The sequence below is a fragment of the Sebastes umbrosus genome, chromosome 1 (genome assembly GCF_015220745.1).
Source record: "Sebastes umbrosus isolate fSebUmb1 chromosome 1, fSebUmb1.pri, whole genome shotgun sequence".
Classification (NCBI taxonomy): domain Eukaryota; kingdom Metazoa; phylum Chordata; class Actinopteri; order Perciformes; family Sebastidae; genus Sebastes; species Sebastes umbrosus.
In genome coordinates, this window is record NC_051269.1 from 15,212,275 (window position 1) to 15,232,652 (window position 20,378).

The following is a 20,378-nucleotide window of genomic DNA, read 5'->3' on the forward strand; positions in this document are numbered from 1 at the left end:
CATACTGGGTTTTCATCTAGAAGTATATGTCGAAAGCACCTACGGTTTGAAGTGTCAGTTCGACTCACGTCACTGAACATAACTGTTTAGACTCTGCGGGTGAGCGTGCTCTGAAAACACAGACTTTGACACACACAGAATATACAGATCAATGGAAAGAATAATAAAAGCAAAGCAACAGTGTCAAGTTTTATGGTTGCTGATGGAAACATATTCTTTTTGAATGGCAACATACTGTATAAAACATCACTCAAACTTTGACTTTCAAACTTTGACGCTGTGCATTTGTAGCGAGTGAATTTCCAATTCAACCCAGTGACTTGAAGTCAGCTTAATGGTGGGAGACGCAGAATTCCTGTGATGCAATCAGTTGGCAAGACCAAAGATTGTTTTTAATCCCTTTCTTCTGTCCTCACAGCTAAAGACCACGTCGCAGATTAGCCATGTTGTTTTTCACAACTGCTGGCGGACTGATGCTTTTAGGCAGTGCCCGTTCGGAGCGCGTGCCCATCCGGAACGGGCCGATTGCTTGGCCCCCAGAAGTTCTGCTTGCAGCGTTGTCGAGAACCGCGGTATGGCTGCTTGTACCCGCCAAGTGAGAAGTTGATTGAATGAACGGTTCTTGAGATATGTGAAGGGCAGTCATACATACATACATACATACACAGACAGACAGAGAGAGAATACTTCCTGTATAGTTAGATGATGCTGCTACAGAATCCGACATATCCTTAATGACAAACTGGAGGTATCTGAAAGGATTTAGAGATCGATGATCTCCTCTATAGAAGGAATGGACAATTCTGACACAATGCACACATAGAGGTCTTTATCACCTGAGGTGGCACTGCTCAGGGATAGATAGAAAGGTTGGGTTGGGTTGGGGTGGAGGGGTATATATAAACTGGAAAAACAAAGTTCGGAAACTTGTGTTTGGTGGATTATTTCTCGGTTGTTACAATGCTAATTGGCATTGTATTTTACATCGTTGGAAAGCCTGTTTATTTACCTTCGCAATGATGTCCAACTTGTAAGGATCATGCATTTGTGGGATGAGCAGCACAGCTGATTATGTGGGTAGCGCCCAAGAAAAATTTGCCAAAATGCTCCGTCAATGGTAAACAGTGTATTCTCCTGTTGGTGTTGACTCTTGTTTTGAGTTGTTTGGTGGATTGGATGATTGAACTCTCTATCAGTAACAAGGAACAAACATGACATATTGGCTATTTTACACTTTGCATAGTCTAGATGCAAATGGGTGTGGCTTATATGGATAGATTCATCTGGACCAACAAAAACATTTTTAAAGGAAAGTTTTATATCTGAGACTTAACATTAAAAAGGTACATGCCAAAACGTAAAGTTCATCGTTATAACACCACCATCTGGTCAAATTGCACCACCTCCAACACTGCACTCCCTTGAGTTCTGAGCAATACACCCGTCAAGTGTGAAGTAGGTCGGATGAGCAGTTATCAAGATATGCACACAGACAGACAGACAGAGATTCCTCGCTATAGTTAGATATGCATACAGAAAGAAATCCGGCTAAACTGTAAGACTAAAACAGAAAAGGGGAGAGATACAGTCCATTAGCCCTGGCAGCTCACGTGAATGAGTTAAGAGCAAGAGGGAAGAAAAACACCTGCAAATGCCTGCTGACTCCACTGCAAACCTTCCTACCTTCCACAATTTTCTTAGTTTCTTAGTTCCAACACAAACAGCAACAAAGTACTTTCTATCAGTGTCAACAGTGTTTGATGGTTGGGAAGACTGCTCATTAGCATGCTGAGACGCTCAGAGGTGAGAGCCACAACAATATTGGCGAATTTTGAGTCTTTGGTTTCCTCAGTTCAACTCATTATTTTGATGTTCCCGAGGAAGTCTGATCAAAGTTCTGATTCAACACATCGTCTCTTTGAGTCTCAGCTCCTCATATATGGCCCTTGAGGAGAAATCAACCAAAGTTGCTGGAGAAATGCAGCAACAACATATCAAGGTATGAAATGTATCTATTTGGAGCATTGGAGGGCAGACGGGGAAGTGCTCCTTTTTCGTGAAAGATGAGGATTTTGTTCTGTCCCACTCTGAGGATTTCATTGTTAAAGAAATATGAAGGACTTCTTAGTCATGCAACTGGGATAATTGTGACATGTTTGGCAAGTGTGTCTTATAGTTAACTCCTAGTTTCTTGTCACTCTGCAGAATGTTCTTACAGCAAAGCAGAGACAAAATGGAAAGACGACAATGACAGAAGGACTTCTTTTTTCTGAATGAAAATTATCTTACCTTCAAGGATAACTTCTTTGCCAGTTTTCTTCAGCGCTTGCACAGCCTCATCGTGCGTGGCCTCCCGTAAGTCATAGCCATTGACAGACAATATGGCGTCACCGACATAAAGCGCCTCCGTCTGGTCAGCAGCCAGGCCCTTAAAAATCTTGGAGATGAGGATTGGCATCTTGTTCTCCTTCCCACCTGCGTGACAAGAAGGGGAAAATATTGCTGATTCATCTTGGAATTTCTTTTCAGGAACCAGCTGGCTTTACATACAGTAGTTGCACATTATACATACATTCACACTTGCACATTGCAACCCTAACACTCAGCTTCTGACCCCTAATCAGCTTTATCGCTGAAGCAGCTGGGAATTAAGCTATTTTCTACTTATACAATCCATGCAAAGTGCAAGTGCTTATGCTAAGAGCTCCAGTACTCTGACAAAATCGGATATGGCATGTTGTTAAAGGCTGTGGAATATGACGCTGGAAGCAAAATGCCAACTTCACACTGGAAGGTAGAGTTTGCAAGTCACATTGAAGGAGATGACACCAGAAATAATAACTGACAGTGGAACCTAGGGGTGTGAATCACCAGAGGCGAATACGACATTATCACGATACTTAAGTCACAATACAATCCTATTGTGATTTTAAACATTTTGCGATATGCTGAGTAATACGATAAGATATATTGCGATGTATTGCGATTTATTACCTTTTTTCAACTGCAAATAATGTAGTTTGTTAACATCTGTTTTATCTAATAAGATACAGTTTTCACTAGGTTCATCACAGAGTTTTCATTCACACGTTTTGAGGTCAGAGGTCAAGGAACCCCTTTGAAAATGACCATGCCAGTTTTTCCTCACCAAAATGTTGGACTTTGGAGCGTTATTCCAAGACTGAGCCTGCTACAACCTCTGTAAGTCAGTATAGTGGCCGGGCCCCAGTAGACCGTCGGATTGTTAAGAGGTTAATAGTTTATATAATAAAGGATCAATACTTGACGTTCGTGTATCGGTATTGATATATCGCCATGCAAAATACTGCGATACTATCCTGTATAATTTTTTTTACCCAAGCTCCTTCCCCTAATGGAACCCAAGACAAAGATAACAACTTAGTTTAATATAAAGATACAGTGCATTATCAGTATGTTGTCCATTAACTGCATGTCATAAATATACAATTTAAACTCCACACACACCTATTTTGAGTCCAACCATTGCAATCCCCATATCTGATCATGTAAACTTGTAAATTGACTTCAGTCACCTAAATTACAGAGAGCATATGAGGACAGACACAGACAGTAGCGATTACCCTCCTGTACTAACTTCCCCAGTTTCCCATCCCTCCCTCTCCCTCCCTATCTCTCCCTATCTCTCTCTCTCTTTCTCTCGTTAAATGAAGGTCAGCTAGTAGACTGATGGATCCGCCTCTTGCTGTGGGCTCCCACTCTCCTTGAGAAATATGGTCATTAATGTCAGCTGGCAGTTGGACTCTGGCCTTCGGGCTAGTGAGAAATGATCTGAAGGAGGATTACATTTAATTAATTTTAAATACATCTTCCACAGGTTGCTTCCTGTGGGTGATTCCTTTGGATTTAACTCATGTATCTTCCTTTGGAGGCAGCTGCATGGTGATCTTAATTTAAAAAAAAAAAACAGACACACACACACACACCAGGGTGCTAAGCTGACACACTCCTACTATGCATGTCAGTCACTGTGCTGTTCAGGTTTGAGGAAGAGGGATTCTACTTGACCGCCTCGTGAAATCAGATTGTTGTTTACCTGCATAACTGAGTATTAGAAGTGAGGTGATGCCCTGTGCTGACTGAATCATGATGTGTTGATAGAGATTTTAAAGTGGAGATGACGTGAAGGGGACTTTCAGCAATTTTATCTGACATTTGACATTTGTCTGACATTGTCATGTTTGGCATATAAATTATTGAGTTGTGGTCAAAAACGTGTTTTTTGAGTTCACAGTGATCTTGACCTTTGACCTCCAAAATCAGTTCATCCTTGAGTCCAAGTAGACGCTTGTGCCAAATTTGAAGAAATTCCCTCCTGGTGTTCCTGAGATATAGCATTCATCAGAATGGTACGAACAGACAGACGGACTAACAATCGGAAAACGCGCAGGCATAAAAATCATTAACTTGAATAACAGTTTTGAATCTTTAAAGCTGATGTAGGCGAGATTGGAGCAAATATGATTAAAAAAGATTTTTTATAAAACGGTCGCTATATCGTGACAGTAGTACATGAAACAGGTAACCTGAAAAAAATCATGTGCATCTGTATCCTCCGATGTCCTCCGGTGCTCCTAACGGAATCTGCTAGATTTTACAGACCGGAGGAAGCCAAGCAGTAAGAGCTGATCTGAGGTCCGCTGTCCAGCTGCTGTCTATGAGAGCCGGCTGTCAATCACTCGCAAACTCCGACCAAACGGTCAAACTAGGCAGCGCTGATCAAATATGAATCAATATTGTTATGTCAATGCCTATTTCTCGCCTCAGATGTTTTCAGAATCATCTTGTAGTGCACGGTTTAGCTGTAAAATGAAAAAGTTTGTGACGCCGCCGCCAATGTGAAATTTGGTGAAGGAACGCCAAGTTCCGGTCACATGACTGGAGCACAGCTAATAGGAACACTCTCTCAATGAAATGACCTGTGATTGGTCAAAGTCTCCCGTCACGGGCTAGATTTTCTAAAGCCTGAAAACAGAGCCATGAGGAGGAGCAGAAGTCTAGTTATCTCTCAGAACACTTGAATTAAAATATGCTATATGCTGTTATTATGGAATTTTTGCCCAATGATGGCAAAAATATACTGCCTACTGAAACTTTAAATACAGTAAATGTACAAGAATTTGCCACAAGGACATAGAGACGATTTGCAGAATTTCCCATGATAAATACAACCATATAAAGTTCTGCATAGCGCAAAGAAAAAGAGCACCTCTTGCAATCGACAGTAGTCCACACACTGCATACTTAACTGCAATCTTTCAAACACCAATATTCAGTCTCTGTTCAAATAATGTAGCATACAGTTAACTGGAAGTGTAAGTGGAGCTGTGACTGTCAGACAAGAACTGAATTAATAAAAAAAGAGCAGTTTTTGGCAACTGTTAAATGCCCTAGAGAGACCTGAGCATGTCAGAAATGAACATACTGAACACTGCTAATCAGTGGGGGAGACAGCAGACCATCATATACAGGTCTAGCCATGCCTAACAGTAACACTGTAACCCGCCAGAGAGACATGGTTTCTATTCTGACTGCTTGGCAAGGATGAAACTGCAGAAGGACTAAAAAGATATGAGCACAACACCGCTAAGCCAATACTATGGACTTTAATGCCCTTTATATTGTGAGGCATAACCAACTCGGTATGGTATGCTTCAACTTGGGTGTGACAATTCCCACTCAAGGGCTCAAGTTACTGGATGCCATGTTATTATTAGTATTATTATTATGTTATGTTATTCTACCTCACTCATTGTAGGCCACAGCTAAAACAATATCTGCTTACCATTGTTTTTCATTTGAGTTTAAGGCTAATTTCAGATCTGTAGAATAATTGTTTTTTATACTTTTATTTTCTTTCTGTTGTTGTTGTCACTATGTCTTCAGTAAAGCACTTTGAATTATTCTATACACCGATCAGCCATAACATTAGGTCAGCATGGGGACCCTGACCAGTCTGCGGCTACGCAGCTCCATACGCAACAAACTGCGATGCACTGTGTGTTCTGACACCTTTCTATCAGAACCAGTATTAGCTTTTTCAGCAATTTGAGCTACAATAGCTCTTCTATTGGATCGGACAACACGGGCCAGCCTTCGCTCGCCACGTGCATCAATGAGCCTTGGGTCTGACCCTGTCGCCGGTTCACCAGTTTTCCTTCCTTGGACCACTTTTGGTAAGTCTTGACCACTGCAGACCGGGAACATCCCACAAGAGCTGCAGTTTTTGGAGATGCTCTGACCCAGTCGTCTAGCCATCACAATGTTGCCCTTGTCAATCATCCTTACGCTTGCCCATTTTTTCTGCTTCCAACACAAAGTTCAAAGTTCAAAATGTTCACTTGCTGTCTAATATATCCCACCCACTGCCAGGTGCCATTGGTCTTAATGTTATGGCTGATCAGTGTATATGAAATGTGCTGTACAGATAAAGTTGCCTTGGGTTACCTTTTAGGAAACATAAAAAAAAAAACTAAACACTTATACTATTCTTTGTAACAAAGGGAGATTATTGTGGTCTGTTTGTAAGGAGAGACAATCTATTTGGCTCTGTAGGAAGAAGTGGTAGAGGAGGAGGAGTTGCAACTCTACTACTATTGACTTTCTGTGGGATTGTATTGCTGAGGAACTGTTGGTCTGATCAGTGCTCTCTGATACTCTGACACTCACTCGGTCCTCTGGTACCCTGTGCTAATACAACCCCAAAATCCTGATAGAAGGTGAGTCAGCCAAGTCTAAATATTAGTATTTTCAGCTGATTATTCACTAAAGAAAACATACTTATTAATATTATATTCCATTTATGCCAATAGATCCCCCTAAATGTTAGATACTGTTCCTTTAAGTAATGCCATTGCTTGTTTCTCAGCAGTTTACAGTCCTGCTGACACTTATTCCCTGATCAATATCTAACACAATTAAGATGGAAAAATACGATATTTGTGGTTCTGAATGTCAAGTTAAATGGTCTGCTGCCCTGTGAGAGGCCAGTGTCCTGCTCACTGCCCCCATCCAAACCTTCCCCAGCTGGTTTGAGGATTAAATTTGAATACCTCTCGGTCACAAGTTGCTTCTCTGACCTTCAGCTTACCTTTGCCCCCAATTTGAACTACCATAGAAACTGTAGTGAATTACATTGCTCTATATTCTCCTTTCAGCGCATGACAACTCCATAGTACTATTAGCAGCAATACACATACCGCAGACTGTATGTATCGCCTACATGAAGGATTTAAAGCCACTAGACATCCAGCAATTATTGACTACAAGGACTATTCAAGTATTTATAGAATTTACATTTAAAAAGTACTTATAAAGTGTACCCTGAATTGCACTAAACTGAAGAGTAAAGCAGTTAAAATTGAAAAATGTTGACAGAAAACATTACTGCTGGCTGCTGATGCAGCTACAAAATGAATTGAAAGTCTCAAATGCAGGGTAGATGTAGGGAACGATTATTGCCAGTGCAGGATATGGCCAGTGACCTTTCAGCTTCATTAAAACGTGACACAAACCCATGCTAATAGAGTGCTTCTCGCCACAGCACTTCCCACTTAACCAACAGCAGTGCTATCTCCTTTTACTTGATGAATGGCGGAAATTGATGTGAAGGATCTATTTTAAGTAAATGGTTGGACAAGTAGGCAAAAAAGACCTGGTCGTTCGAGAGGATGGCAGTGACATCGGTGTCAAAGTGATGAGAGGATGATATTGGTGTCCAAATGACTTGGCACTTGACTCTGCAGATGGTAGATATTTGAATCGATAAGGAGACAAAATGACTTGATGTAAGTGATGGTGGCGAAGATTTTTTTCACCTCCTGCTTTGACAAACTATTAAGTTAAACTATGAAGCAGTCGAAGGAGGTGAGGGTACCCAAGTACTGCACACAATGCCCCTTTTCCACCTTTATATGGAATTTCTATTTCTCTTCCTCTCTTCAAGTTTGCTTCCAATCTGAAATACCTCTCGCTGACATGACTGCTGAATCAACATCGCTGACATATTGTAGGAAAAATACCGTCAATACTGTATGTCTGCCACTCCTACACAACCCTTAATCCTCCCATATTCCCTTCCCATCCCTACCTTTTTTTTCCTCCAACTTTTCATGTCAAACACAGTTCAGCACCCTGCCAGCTGGCAGCCTGTCACTCAGCTGACAGGTGGGTGGCGGGTGGAGGAGGTGGGGTGGAGCCACTATGACAGGTAAATGAATGGTACCGGTTTATACAACACTGACATGTACCTAATTAGGCAATTTTGTGCTAACAATGTGTTTGTTGCGATAATGCTCCTTTCAAAGGATTCGGCGTGATCAGCGTTTAACTTCATCAAACTTCATCAGCTGCAGAGTTGCATGCAGTGCTAATGAGCGCTGGAACAAACAACAGGAACACAAACCTTCAAAACAATGTGGTTGCATATTCCTGATGAACTTGCAGAGCCACATAAGGAGAGAATAGCTTTTTAATAATAGATATGTTACATAACAGTGCTGCACCTGAGCCTTGTTAGCTGACAAAAAATATCTGTGTCTAGAGAGTTGGAGGCATCAAAACATGGTTTCATAATGTTTACCCTAAAAATCCCTAGCATTGTTTTTGAACTTGCAATGAACCAAAACACACCTCACTGGCATAAAACCCAATGGGACAATTTAAACAATGTCAGGGAAGCTATTAAATCCACATCATGTTTGTTGTGATACTGTTATTGTGACTTTAATTGTGGCAAAACCATATGGTGCATTCAAATGAAACTCGTGAGCTTGTGTTTACAACATGGGAAGTCGTGTACACAATATGCTTGGCGTTCAAGTGGTTAAGTCGTGAGAACACCGCTGCTAAGCAACGGCAATATTAACGTTACTGTCTGCGTCTAGAAGCCACAGAGGCTAACAATTTAGCAAGATAGCAAGTGGGTAACTTGCAAAGGCATAATGACAGAGGAAAAAGATGAAGCCGTTGGCAATATCAACAATATATTAACTTATTATGCACTGAAAATGAATTTCCATGGCCTCCACCATTTCTGACAACGTCAACATACACGTCACAACTCGTAAACTCTGAACTTTCAGAATCTTTCCACTTACGAGGTTGTGAATACCACAAGAGGGGGACGTTTATATGGACTCTTCTCGTGAACACGGTAAACACGACCCCATTTGAAGGCACCAAGAGACTGTATATAAAGATGGACGACATTAAAGCTCCCAAAAAGTGAAGCAAAAACATCTTGATCACCCCTGGTGGCTGGCTGCAGTATAGGTCATAAATCCCACCCCCTCTATGTTAGCGGATGGGACATGGGCCAAATTAAAAAAAAAAAAGTACACCTCAAATTGATTTTTCCCAAAGATGGTCTCTGTCATTTTAGTTATTTGATGCTAAAAAGGGGGTGAGACATCATGATTGACAGCTGTGAATGACAGCTGCTCTGAGTGAAGTAGTCGCAGCCAGAGGCTCAGGAATTGTACGAGAGAGGAGATATAACTTTAATTTCCCATAACCGTCACAAGTCTGTGTAATAGAACATGTGTCGATTTGATCATAAATGTATTTATAGAGATATTATGGTTAGCTGTTGTGTCTTTCTAGCCAAACAGCTACTGTGGTGCTAATGTAGCAGCTAGGTGGCTCACACTAACAAGCTGCGGCCGTGCTCAGTTCGTGATTGGCTCGGCGGGAGTGTGGGCGGGACCTCGATACTGCGGCTCCAGCCCCCCCGATCACTACTGCGCAGATTCTGGCTCCAAATGATGTCAAAATATCAATATGGCAGCTCCCGTATCAGGGATATTTTGGCTTCACTTTTGTACAGTGGGAAGAAGTGGAGATCCAACTATACCGTCTACGGGCAAAACTCACTAAGCTCACACCAGAGTGTTACACCCAGACCTGCAAAAGCACTCTCCCTCTGACCAGTGGGCCTGTCTAGAGATCTGGAGCCTCACTTCCTAGCCTCTCCTCTTAAATTTAGACATGTGAGAGTAAAGGTTGACTGCCTCCATTGCTTTTTCTGCAAGTCAGGGTGGGCTCCCTAAAATTAACACTAGTGGAGTACTCCACTCCCAGCCACATAGCTTTCATCCTTGGCCAATGACAACTGCTTGCTGTGGGTTCCTCTCCTCTCAGCTGTTCATAATGTGGTGTCAACTAGCCCACAACAACTTCGCCCTGTTCTTTCATTTGCTTCACCCCGTTTCCTTTTCACACGGTACTATTTCCTACTGTCTTTTTTTTCCTTTCTACTCATTTGACCTCTTGCTGGCTTGTTCCAAGTCCCGTTTCATGCTCTTTATGCCTTTCTCTTTCTAGCCCTCTGCTATAGACCCTTCTTCCTCCCTCTCTTCATCGCTTGCCTTTGAACAACCGGCATCACACAACAATGTCAAGTCGGCAGGGTGCCAGCTATGATTTTGTTTTAATAACATGCTGTATGATTTTCAAAGCCACCCATTTACACAAAGATGGACATTACATTTATGTCATTAGGGGGTTGGCTTTGTTGTTGTTGCGGTTGGTGGCGGCGGCAGCAGTGGTGGTGGTGGGGGGGATTCAAATTAACATGTCACCAGCAGCTACGATGATGAGCCATCTTTGCAACATGACAATGGTGCGAGTCCAAAGCTGTCCATCAAATCGACCCAGTGCAAGCCAAGTGATAACCTGTCAATGCATGCAGACTGCAGACCTCTTAGGAGGTGGAGGCTTTAACTCACACGCATGCAAGATCAAACACAATATACATACATATCAGAATGCAGGTCCATTATTCACCATTATTGTTGTGATAGTGTTTGACTCACAACTCAAGTGCAATCTTCACCATCATAACCCCAGACAAGTCTAGTTTAAGCCAGGGAGATGGAAACCTAACGTGGGCCACAGGAAGATTAAAATGACCGTGAACTAATTGGTACCAAAATGCATAGCGATATAAAGCAAAAACGTTTTTTAGTAGAGTAAAAAGGCTTGAATCTATCTTGTCAAAACAGCCTACTAAATTTGGGCTAAACAAAATTGAAAGACAAAGTTGATCATCTCCAGGAAATAAAAATCTGAATATAGCCTATTGCTCAGACTGCATTATCACTGTGCTGTCTGTTTTATCTTTTGTATTTACATAGCTTCCCAATGCTCAGCCATCCTAGTCTTCTCTACACTGAGATCTTCATTGAGATAGTAGCCTGTTGCTGCAGGTCGAAGAAACAGGACAAGGAAAAGGCTTTTATCAGCCGCTGAACAGTACACGGCGCAGGTATGTAAGTCTGGCTTGTGAGATATGGAGAGGTCACGTCCTTTTCCCATTGGAAGGGTTACAGGGGCAATGCTAGTGTAACTGATGTAGAAGCACAGATGCATCTTTGCTCACTCAAAGACAAAGATAAACAGCAAAAACGATCTTTTAGCCAACCGAAGTAGTTTATATTCTGTAAAAACAGTGATGGATTTACTCTTTTTTCTATGACTCCACTTTCACCACTTTCATATAGTACTGAATTTGTAGGCACCCTTCAGAAATATGGCTCAAAAGATGACAAAAATAAGTGTTATACCACAAAACAACTGCAAAATCACAGTTGCTAACAGTTTTGTTTGTCTTGGTTTCATGTTGGACCCTGTTGGAGGTCCTCTGACCTTGTTATCCTCTGACTTTAGTGAGTGTGCTGGACCCTAAAGTAGCTAGCTAACTCAAATTTAAAAAATAAAAAGGAAGATTGGTATTAAAAGAATCCCTTAAAACTCCGCCGGCCCGCCATGTCATTTTAGCTTGTCGGGAAGATCCCTAAATAACGCTACAAAGTTATGCTAAATTTTGTCAAGGATAAACTGGCATGGCCATATTCAAAGGGGTCCGTAGACCTCTGACCTCAAGATATGTGAATGAAAATGGGTTGTATGGGTAGCCACGAGTCTCCCCTTTACAGACATGCCCACTTTATGATAATCACATGCAGTTTTGGGCAAAAACCATGCAGTTTCCTGCATGCAGTACAAATGTGTTATTTTCGCCTATACTAAAATGGTGTATTTGAATATTTCTGCATACTGGAGTCCCTAAACAGTCTTGGAATTACATAAATTGGGTATCACTGTAAAGCTGAAACTATTGTGGATCGAATGAGCCCAACTGTATTCATGTGTGATGATGTCAATCCCCATAGTAGCCGTTTCACTGCAGTGAAACCATTTTTTTTAAACTTGACCTCATTGTATAAAATGACCTGTGGTGACCTCTAGGATAAACACAGCCTCATGAAACTTTACAGCCACAAACTAGAGACCTAGGGCATTCAGGTGGCTTTCCTAGGCATATTGACAATAAGAGGGTGTCTGAGCATTTTCCAGAACAGAAGCGCTTGCCATCTAATTGCCGAAAAATGCAATTCTTGCAGAAATCTCCAATATGTCAAAATTTGTTGATACCAAATGCATACACAGCATGGCTTTTTCTATGGTGTTCCTCAAGGCCTTTGTGTCTTATTGTTGTATTTTGGAGGGATTATTGATCATTTTTATCCATTCTCGAATGGTAAAAAATGTTTAAAATTAAAACCAAATCTTTGTAACAGATGGCATCAACCCAAAAATTGTTGCAACAACTTATGAGACATAATAGAGCATGGGAATGACCATCATTTACTTCTATCATAATGTTCTAAGTCCTGATACACTTCCACAATTTATTTTAATTAAGGGGACTGTTTGTAACTTCTTACACGTGTAAATCACCTGGGTCGGTGTCCCATACGCGCTCGCATATGCGCGCTCACGTGTGGCTACGCTGTTCAGACAAGACTCCAACACAAACTACACGGAAGCACCAAAACCGCAAAGTTATATCTAGTGAAGCCCATCTGTTAAACAGTGTTGGCCACGGTCGTAGTACGAGGGGGAGGCCGTAGCTTTGGTCTCCAGGGCCGGAGTCTCTGCTGTACTCTGCTCCTCTGCCTGCTTGCCTTCACTCAGCTCGCTCCACTCTCACGTGCATGCGCGCACACTACACACTGCAGAAGACTTCGTAGCTCTGAGAATATCGTGTATATAGTGAATGTACAGTGGACGTTTGTGCAGAAATAACTGCTGCAGCTCCTCGAGACCAATAGAGGTTTTCCGTGTCTTGTGAAGTGACAGGGCTCCGCAGTGAGTTACGTTATCGTTTCCGACCGGGTGCCGGTGTCTCCCTCCGGCCGCGGTCGGGAGGCTGAGGCAGGAAAAGCCAACACTAGGACCAGCATTGATTCATGGAGAGACCTTCGTCTGGTCAGCTAACATTACTGCCAAGCAGCTGAAATATCGAGTGATATTGTGGTTTTAGCTGACGTGTGTCGCCTCACTGTTTTGAGAGATGCTCGTTCATGTCTATGTAGAGCGAGCACAAGCGCGAACCCGACGCTGACTTTCGTTGACTTAACGGCCACAGGTGTCGCTGTTAACAAGCATTTCTGAAAGTTACAAACAGTCCCTTTAATGACTAGAACAACTTGACACAGTGCTGAGCTGCACCTTAAATGAATCTTCAGGTTCCCTTTCAGTCAGATGTTGTACACCACCACTTCTATGTGACATATACTGCTGACTATACATCTACCCCTGAACACCCCTCTACCCCCTTAGATATATTATATATGGTAGCTATTAGGAGTTCTCTAAGAACATGTACTTATTAGAAACGGGTGTTTTTGAGGCAGGAAGCTGCACTCTTAACCAAGTTGTTTGAGTTTTCACCGTTTACCATGAGGAAAGCCACACTGTCTAAAAAGAAGAAGACCTAGCTTAGCTTAACGTTACACGACAGCAGCTAATAGCCTCTCTCCGTCGGGCGGCGACTCTCTCTCTCTCTCTCTCTCTCTCTGGGACACTAACATGGTTCCCCCCGTCGAGCTGAAGCACAGCGTGAGAGAATCACAGCTGTCAGTTCTTCTCTGTGTAAAACAAACAACAGCCTCTAAATGTATTAAAGGCTGAGTCCAAAACACGATTAAAGAGTTTGTCTTTGTTGCTAAACGGTCAGTTTGAAGTAACGGTCAGTTTTGAAATAACGGTCAGTTTGAAAGTTAGTTAACTGACAAGTAACGGTCAGTTTTGAAAGTTAGTTAACTGACGGTTAGTCGACGGTTGTGTTTCTTCCGTCGTTGACAAACTGCTCTCAAACTAGCCACAAACTTGCCGCTAAGTGACATTTTACTCGCTGTTTATGAAGTTTCTTACCCTTAATACTGATCCCGAGTCCTCCAACATCTTGCTTGGTAACTCTCACGGTGCGTTTCACGTTGGTGATGGTTTCCGGGACCGGAGAAGACGAGCTGCTGAGGTTCGGGGGGTCTCCGTTGAGAGCACCGGTACCGGCGTTGGGCTGCGGCTTCGCGGGCTCCTCGGCGCCCTCCCCGGGGTTCACCGTGAGCGTGTCCTCGGTGAGAGTGGCCAACACCCGGATCCAGCGGTCCACGGTCACTCGGAGTTCCAGCAGTCCCGTTTTCTGCGCCTTCATCGCGGCAGCCATGTTCAACGCATTCCTGGAATAACTCTAGACTAGTAGACGGGCTGGCAGGCAGTCCTGTACAGAGATAGAGAGAGAGGGGGTGGAGGAGGGGAGGGATGGTAGGGGGCATTCCTCCTCTCTCTCTCTCTCTCTCCCTCTCTCTAGACTTTGTCCCCCTCCACAGAGCTTTATATCCAGTACAGTAAGAAGTCAAGTTAATTGAGGGTGATACGATTAGCAACGGTGTTGACACACACACGCTCAAAGTTCAAAGAGCTTCTTGTCCCCATTAATGAACTGTGAGTCACACATAATTAACTTTTGGATTCATTTCATTATTTATTTATTTCAAAGAGCACTGAATTGGCCTGTCTCAGATCACAGATCTAATTTGCAGTGTGCCTAACAGACACAAAATCACTGCACATCACAGTGTGCACATCTATACAGGCTACAAGAGGTTCTGTCATGAGGAACATACAGAAATCAATAGTGCTTCTTCCAAGGCCAGATATAATACCGATCTGCCTTTCCAGTGGATATAGAGCTCATATCAGGCATGACCTCCACAAATTAGTCTTCAGTGTGAACTCTGCTGACAGGAAACATGCTTATAGCCTACCTAATTTGACCATGTTATTGCTCCATGAATGTCTCAGCTTAAACGAAATAAGGATGCTTTATTAGTTCTCGTTCAGCTTAATTCACAAAAAAACATTCTGATTTTGCCTTGAGTGAGTGAGAGATCAGATGAAAATGACACAAACTCTTTTTATTTTTATTTATTTTTATTTATTTTTATTTATTTTTATTTAACCTTTATTTAACCAGGTTAGTCCCATTAAGATTAAGAACCTCTTTTCCAAGGGAGACCTGCATGGCCAAGACGTTAAGATGCAAGAACACAAAGTTGCAGACACATTGACACAAATAGAGATAAAATAAAATTCACAAACACTAAAAGCACTAAAATTTGCATTAAAAGAGAACTATCTAAAGACAAATGGGGGGACAAAAAGGAACTTTTCTGGGAATCAGCTGTACAACAAGGGGGCTAAAAACATTGGCATGCCACAGAGTCTTCAAATTCCAGGCTGAGGGTGCAGAATATGCAAAAGCCCTTTCCCCAATTTTTGTCCGAGCTTTTGGGACAAAGAGCACAAAGAGGTCCTGTGAGCGCAGTGAATACTGTCCACAATTCTTTTGCGTAATAAAAACACTTGAGTATTGTGGGAGCAGACCCAGAATCACATATGACTATGGCAACGACTGCTCCTTGGTTAAACTGCTTGTGGAAAATAAACCCTCCGATCAATATACGGCAAAATCTTAATAAATGGTAGACGCAGGACGAGGTGCTCTCTAAAGGGTGTTTAGCCCCCCAAGCTTCCCTCCAGTAGGCACTAAATGAGTTGGCAGCACAGCATGAGCACTGATAAAAGCTGAATCAATAGGCTACTGGCCACAGACCAAGACCTGATGCGCCGGACGGAGTTGCATATATAGAGTGAAGAGAAAGAGTTAAAGGGACTGTATGTAGTTTTTTTTATTGCTAATGTGTGAACAGGTTGGAACCTAACCTAAAAAATTAGACCTTCCGCGACTTTCTGGGTTTCCTCTATTAGCCTGTATAGACTGCTTTTCATGTGAAGAATGTAGGATGTTTTTTCCAGGAAAATCCAATGGATGTGACGTCATGCTTTTACTCTCTTCAGCTCTGCTACGGGGCTAACAGTGTGCAACCATAGCTAACGTTCGGTTAGAAATGGAGTCCGATAACGCCAACAAACGACTAGCCCCCACCACAGAAAATAGCAAAGTTATGTCTAGTGAAGCCCGTCTTGCAAAACAGGAATGCAACTACAACTACAACTAAAACTAAGATCAACGATTTAGATCAACATCGGCCGGGCCTTCGATTCACGGAGGGACCTTCGTTTAGTTTTGGGTTTCAAAACAAACCCAGAGCACGCAAAAATTCCTATTGGACAGGTAAGCTAACATTACTGCCAAGCATGTGAAATATATAGTGATATATTGTGGTTTTAGCTGGCTAATGTTGCTAACATGAATCAACATGATGCCTGGGATCACGTTCAGTCTTGCATGTGTGGCCTCACTGTTCTGACCAATCTTTGTATTTGCGAGCACAAGCGCGAGCAGCAGGACGATGAATGGCCACAGGTATCACTGTTAACAAGCAATTTCTGATTTTTACATAGAACCCTTTTAAATGTTGGCTAAGAAGTTTGCTGTTAGTTGTCTTTGAATGGGTAGAGCATTTAGGTCAATAGTTTGATTCACACTGTGGTTATCCATCCCAGAAATGCGTGTAGGTTGCATACAGTATTATAAAGATTTGTGAGTATTTTCCATTTATTCCAGTCCATAAGTTTACATCTTGAATACTTTCCTCTGAACCATTCTTTTCTGATTTAATTCCTTTATTTTCAGTCTGATCCATCAAGCAATTCCATTTATTTTCAGTCCACACTTTGATTTGCAATACCTCATATATGCGCTAATCACTTTGTGCAAATCCCTAGTTGTTGTTTTTTTTTCAATAATACATATTTAAAATAATGTTGAAAACACCAAAAAAATGCTGTCTAATGGCCTGCAGTATATGTTTGAAACTAATTTATAATAAACTCTGATTTCAGCAGTAATACGCGATGACAAAGCCATTTGGTCGTGGTCCTGACTCTCAACTCAACATGGATAATAAGTAGGCCTATATTGCACTGTCTTGGTGACTCAGCAGAGGTGCACTTAATTGCGCAGAGTAGACATTAACAACACGCGTGAGTCACTGAAACAAGCTGATGAAGCAGTCCACGTTTCCCATGCTCCACTGCATCTGCAAGTAATCTGGCAGCCCTTCAGCTGTGTGTGTGGCAGCCTGCGTTGCATCTGCTTCACAGCAGGTGAAAAAGCAAAGAAGTTCCAACACCCGCCACCCCAATTTTAGAAAAACACTCTTCTGGGTAGGGTTGGCGAGGGGGCAATTGCTTCCTTAATGAAAACAAGTTTGGAACATTGACTGAAAAGTGCTCTGAACCCTTACACGTGGTTTAAAGATGTGCATCTGTTAATAAAAAACCTCCTTATAGCTGGAAAGCAGCTAAGCAGATGAACCCACCCTCCACCAGAAACTGCTGCATTCATTTATACGTAGTTACTTTGATACATATTAAGATGTAGTTTTATTTCCCTGTTGCTGCATTTTATTCATCCATTGAACATAATGCACTGAATGTTCTGCTCAGCACAGGCTGTTTAACGGTTGTTTCTCAATCTTCTGTCTCTCTCTAGTGGTCAAATGGCTCCATTACTTCAAGACAGACATTTAAATGGTGCCAGACGAGGGTTTTGAATATGAGGCAAATATTTGGAAAGGGATATTCAATATTTTCTACCTTCCTTTGTTTGATTAATTATTGTGGGATGCCAGTTTTATTGTAATAGAAACAACAAAGAAATAAAACAGAGTTAAGAATAGCTTTAAGGGCAACATTTCAGACTTTTTGCTAGGTATCGGCATTGCTTGTCTCTTTTTCCCAAAAACCAGGCTGACAGATTTTAGTTTATTCGACCTTGCAAACATTTTTTTTTTCACAGATTGATAATAATATATGTCATTTATAGATTAATCTCTTGAGCATAAGATTAAATATACAATAACTGTGCCATCAACTAACACTACACCACGGTAATCTGTCCCAGGATTAAATGCACCACCGTTATTAAATTTATATATCCAACCATATGTCCAGTGAAAATGCATGCGTTTTTAAACAAACAGCTCAGCGTAGAAGTCCTGTAGGTTTTAAATAAAAAAAATAAAGAATTTAGAAAATATTAAGGAAAATATTATTACTCAAGGAGTCTTCCTGATGGCTGATTCAAGTACATAGTTAAACAGCTGGTTTTATTGATTTAAAAGCCATAAATTAATGGTTAGGGTTTGGCAATATGGCCAAAATGTTACATCCCGATATAGGTCATTTCATATCTCGATAACAATATCACAACATTGCATGTTTTCTGATAATTCAATAAATAAATGGTTTATATGAAATAACTACATGATAAAGCATATTTGCGTATACTCTCGTGTGAATTATTAAATACTTGACAAATAAAAAGTACTGAGTATTTTGTTATTTAATTAGTGCAGAATCAAGTTTCGAGGGAAATTATAAAGAATGTTGTGGCGAACATTGTATAGCGTGTAAAAAACACAGCTTTAATGAGAACAACGTTTTTTTGTTCATACTTAAATTAAGATACAATGCATAATATAATGTATAATCTATTTGTATCTGCTGATCGTTTTGGTTATAGCCCACAGATGTACTGAATGGTCAATGTAAGATTCAGTCAGGCTCTCTCTGTCTCTTTTAAACGTTCAAGATGGGGTAAAATTATGATGAACATGATACATTAATTGAGGAAACAAATGATTATATATACAGTATATGCAGGTTTTTTATATGACTCCCCATAAACTTTCACCTATACTTGCACTGTAGTACAATTCTTTGTTCAGACAAAAACACTTGGATGTACTATTTAGCACATGTATAGAACACCACATATAGCAACAATGAGCAGGGACGATTTAACGACGGTGCTCGCCCGCCTTAAGCAGTGCATCTACCTAATGATGTTTAGCATTATGACAAAGCGTTTGACCATCTGACCTCCTGTCTATACATCTGTCAGTCTATTCCTTTGTGACGTGAATGGCAGGTGGCCGGCCTATCTTTCACAGTACCACCAGGCCTTCATATTTTTTTCAGAGCTCTAATGAATGGGACAACAGGATTTGTAAGGATCTCTTGCACACAAAAGAAAAGATGTCCTTTCATAGAAAACACATTTGGAGTTATAGGAGTTGATGTAGTCATATTGAAAAGTTGCTTGTCATATGGAAACATATGTACAGTGCTTTCCATAAGTATTTGAACAGTGACATAATTGTGATTTTTTTGGCTCTACTCCAGCCGGGTTGATGTATTGTAAACAATAGTCACTACATACAAAACAACAATACTCGTCTCATAAAATGAGGCATTATTATACCCAACAGTATATGAAATATTTGAAATTATCTCCACCTCAGCCAACACAAACATTAATATACTTCTTACATGAAGTTAATGCATCAATAATAATAATAATCCAATAATACAAAATGTATTATAATATGATATTCTGAAAGGGACAATTCTACATAACAAGTACGTTGAGTCCATTTTGTTGCAAGTACTTCTATACTTTGACTTAAGTAACATGTAACAGTGTATTTTGCGGTGGGCTACTGCTACTTTACTTAAGTAGGACTTGCCACTGTCAATATAAATCCTACTCATACAATATATAGACATCTTTACATGTACATACTGTACATTATCATCCAGTCCATGTACCATATATACATTGAGTATTTATTTATTTCTTCTTTTTGTATTGTTTACAACTTACAGAACACTTGACTTGTATATAGACATATTTTATTGTTGGTCATTGGTGCTTTTTACATATATTTATATAATATTTATATATACACCTATTTTTTCTCTACTTGTGTACATAATAGTCCTGTCTGTTTTTTACCTTTATTTGTCCAGCTTTATTGTCCCTGTTATTTTGATTTCTGTGTAAGTACATTGAGAGAGAGATGCATGAAACCGGAGTCAAATTAATTGTGTACTGTATATATACTTGGCAAATAAATCAGATTCTGATCTGGAAACTTCTTCCACCACTGCCAAACACCTATAATTGAATTGAGTGAAAATTAACAATAAAATATAACAGAATACAAAGAATGTAAAAGATA

At 40.9% G+C, this 20,378-nt stretch overlaps 1 protein-coding gene across 1 annotated transcript in view; it reads right to left on the reverse strand.

Annotated features, from left to right (window-relative positions):
* snta1 (syntrophin, alpha 1) overlaps window positions 1–14,687 on the reverse strand; it is a 41,663-nt gene extending 26,976 nt beyond the window's left edge. Inside the window, exons 1-2 of the mRNA XM_037774475.1 lie at window positions 14,260–14,687; window positions 2,290–2,475 (exon numbers count right to left, since the gene is read on the reverse strand). Coding sequence (XP_037630403.1) covers window positions 2,290–2,475; window positions 14,260–14,551 — 478 coding nt within the window. The 5' untranslated portion in view covers window positions 14,552–14,687. The remainder of the gene's footprint in view (window positions 1–2,289; window positions 2,476–14,259) is intronic.
* Between the last annotated feature and the right edge of the window lie 5,691 nt (window positions 14,688–20,378).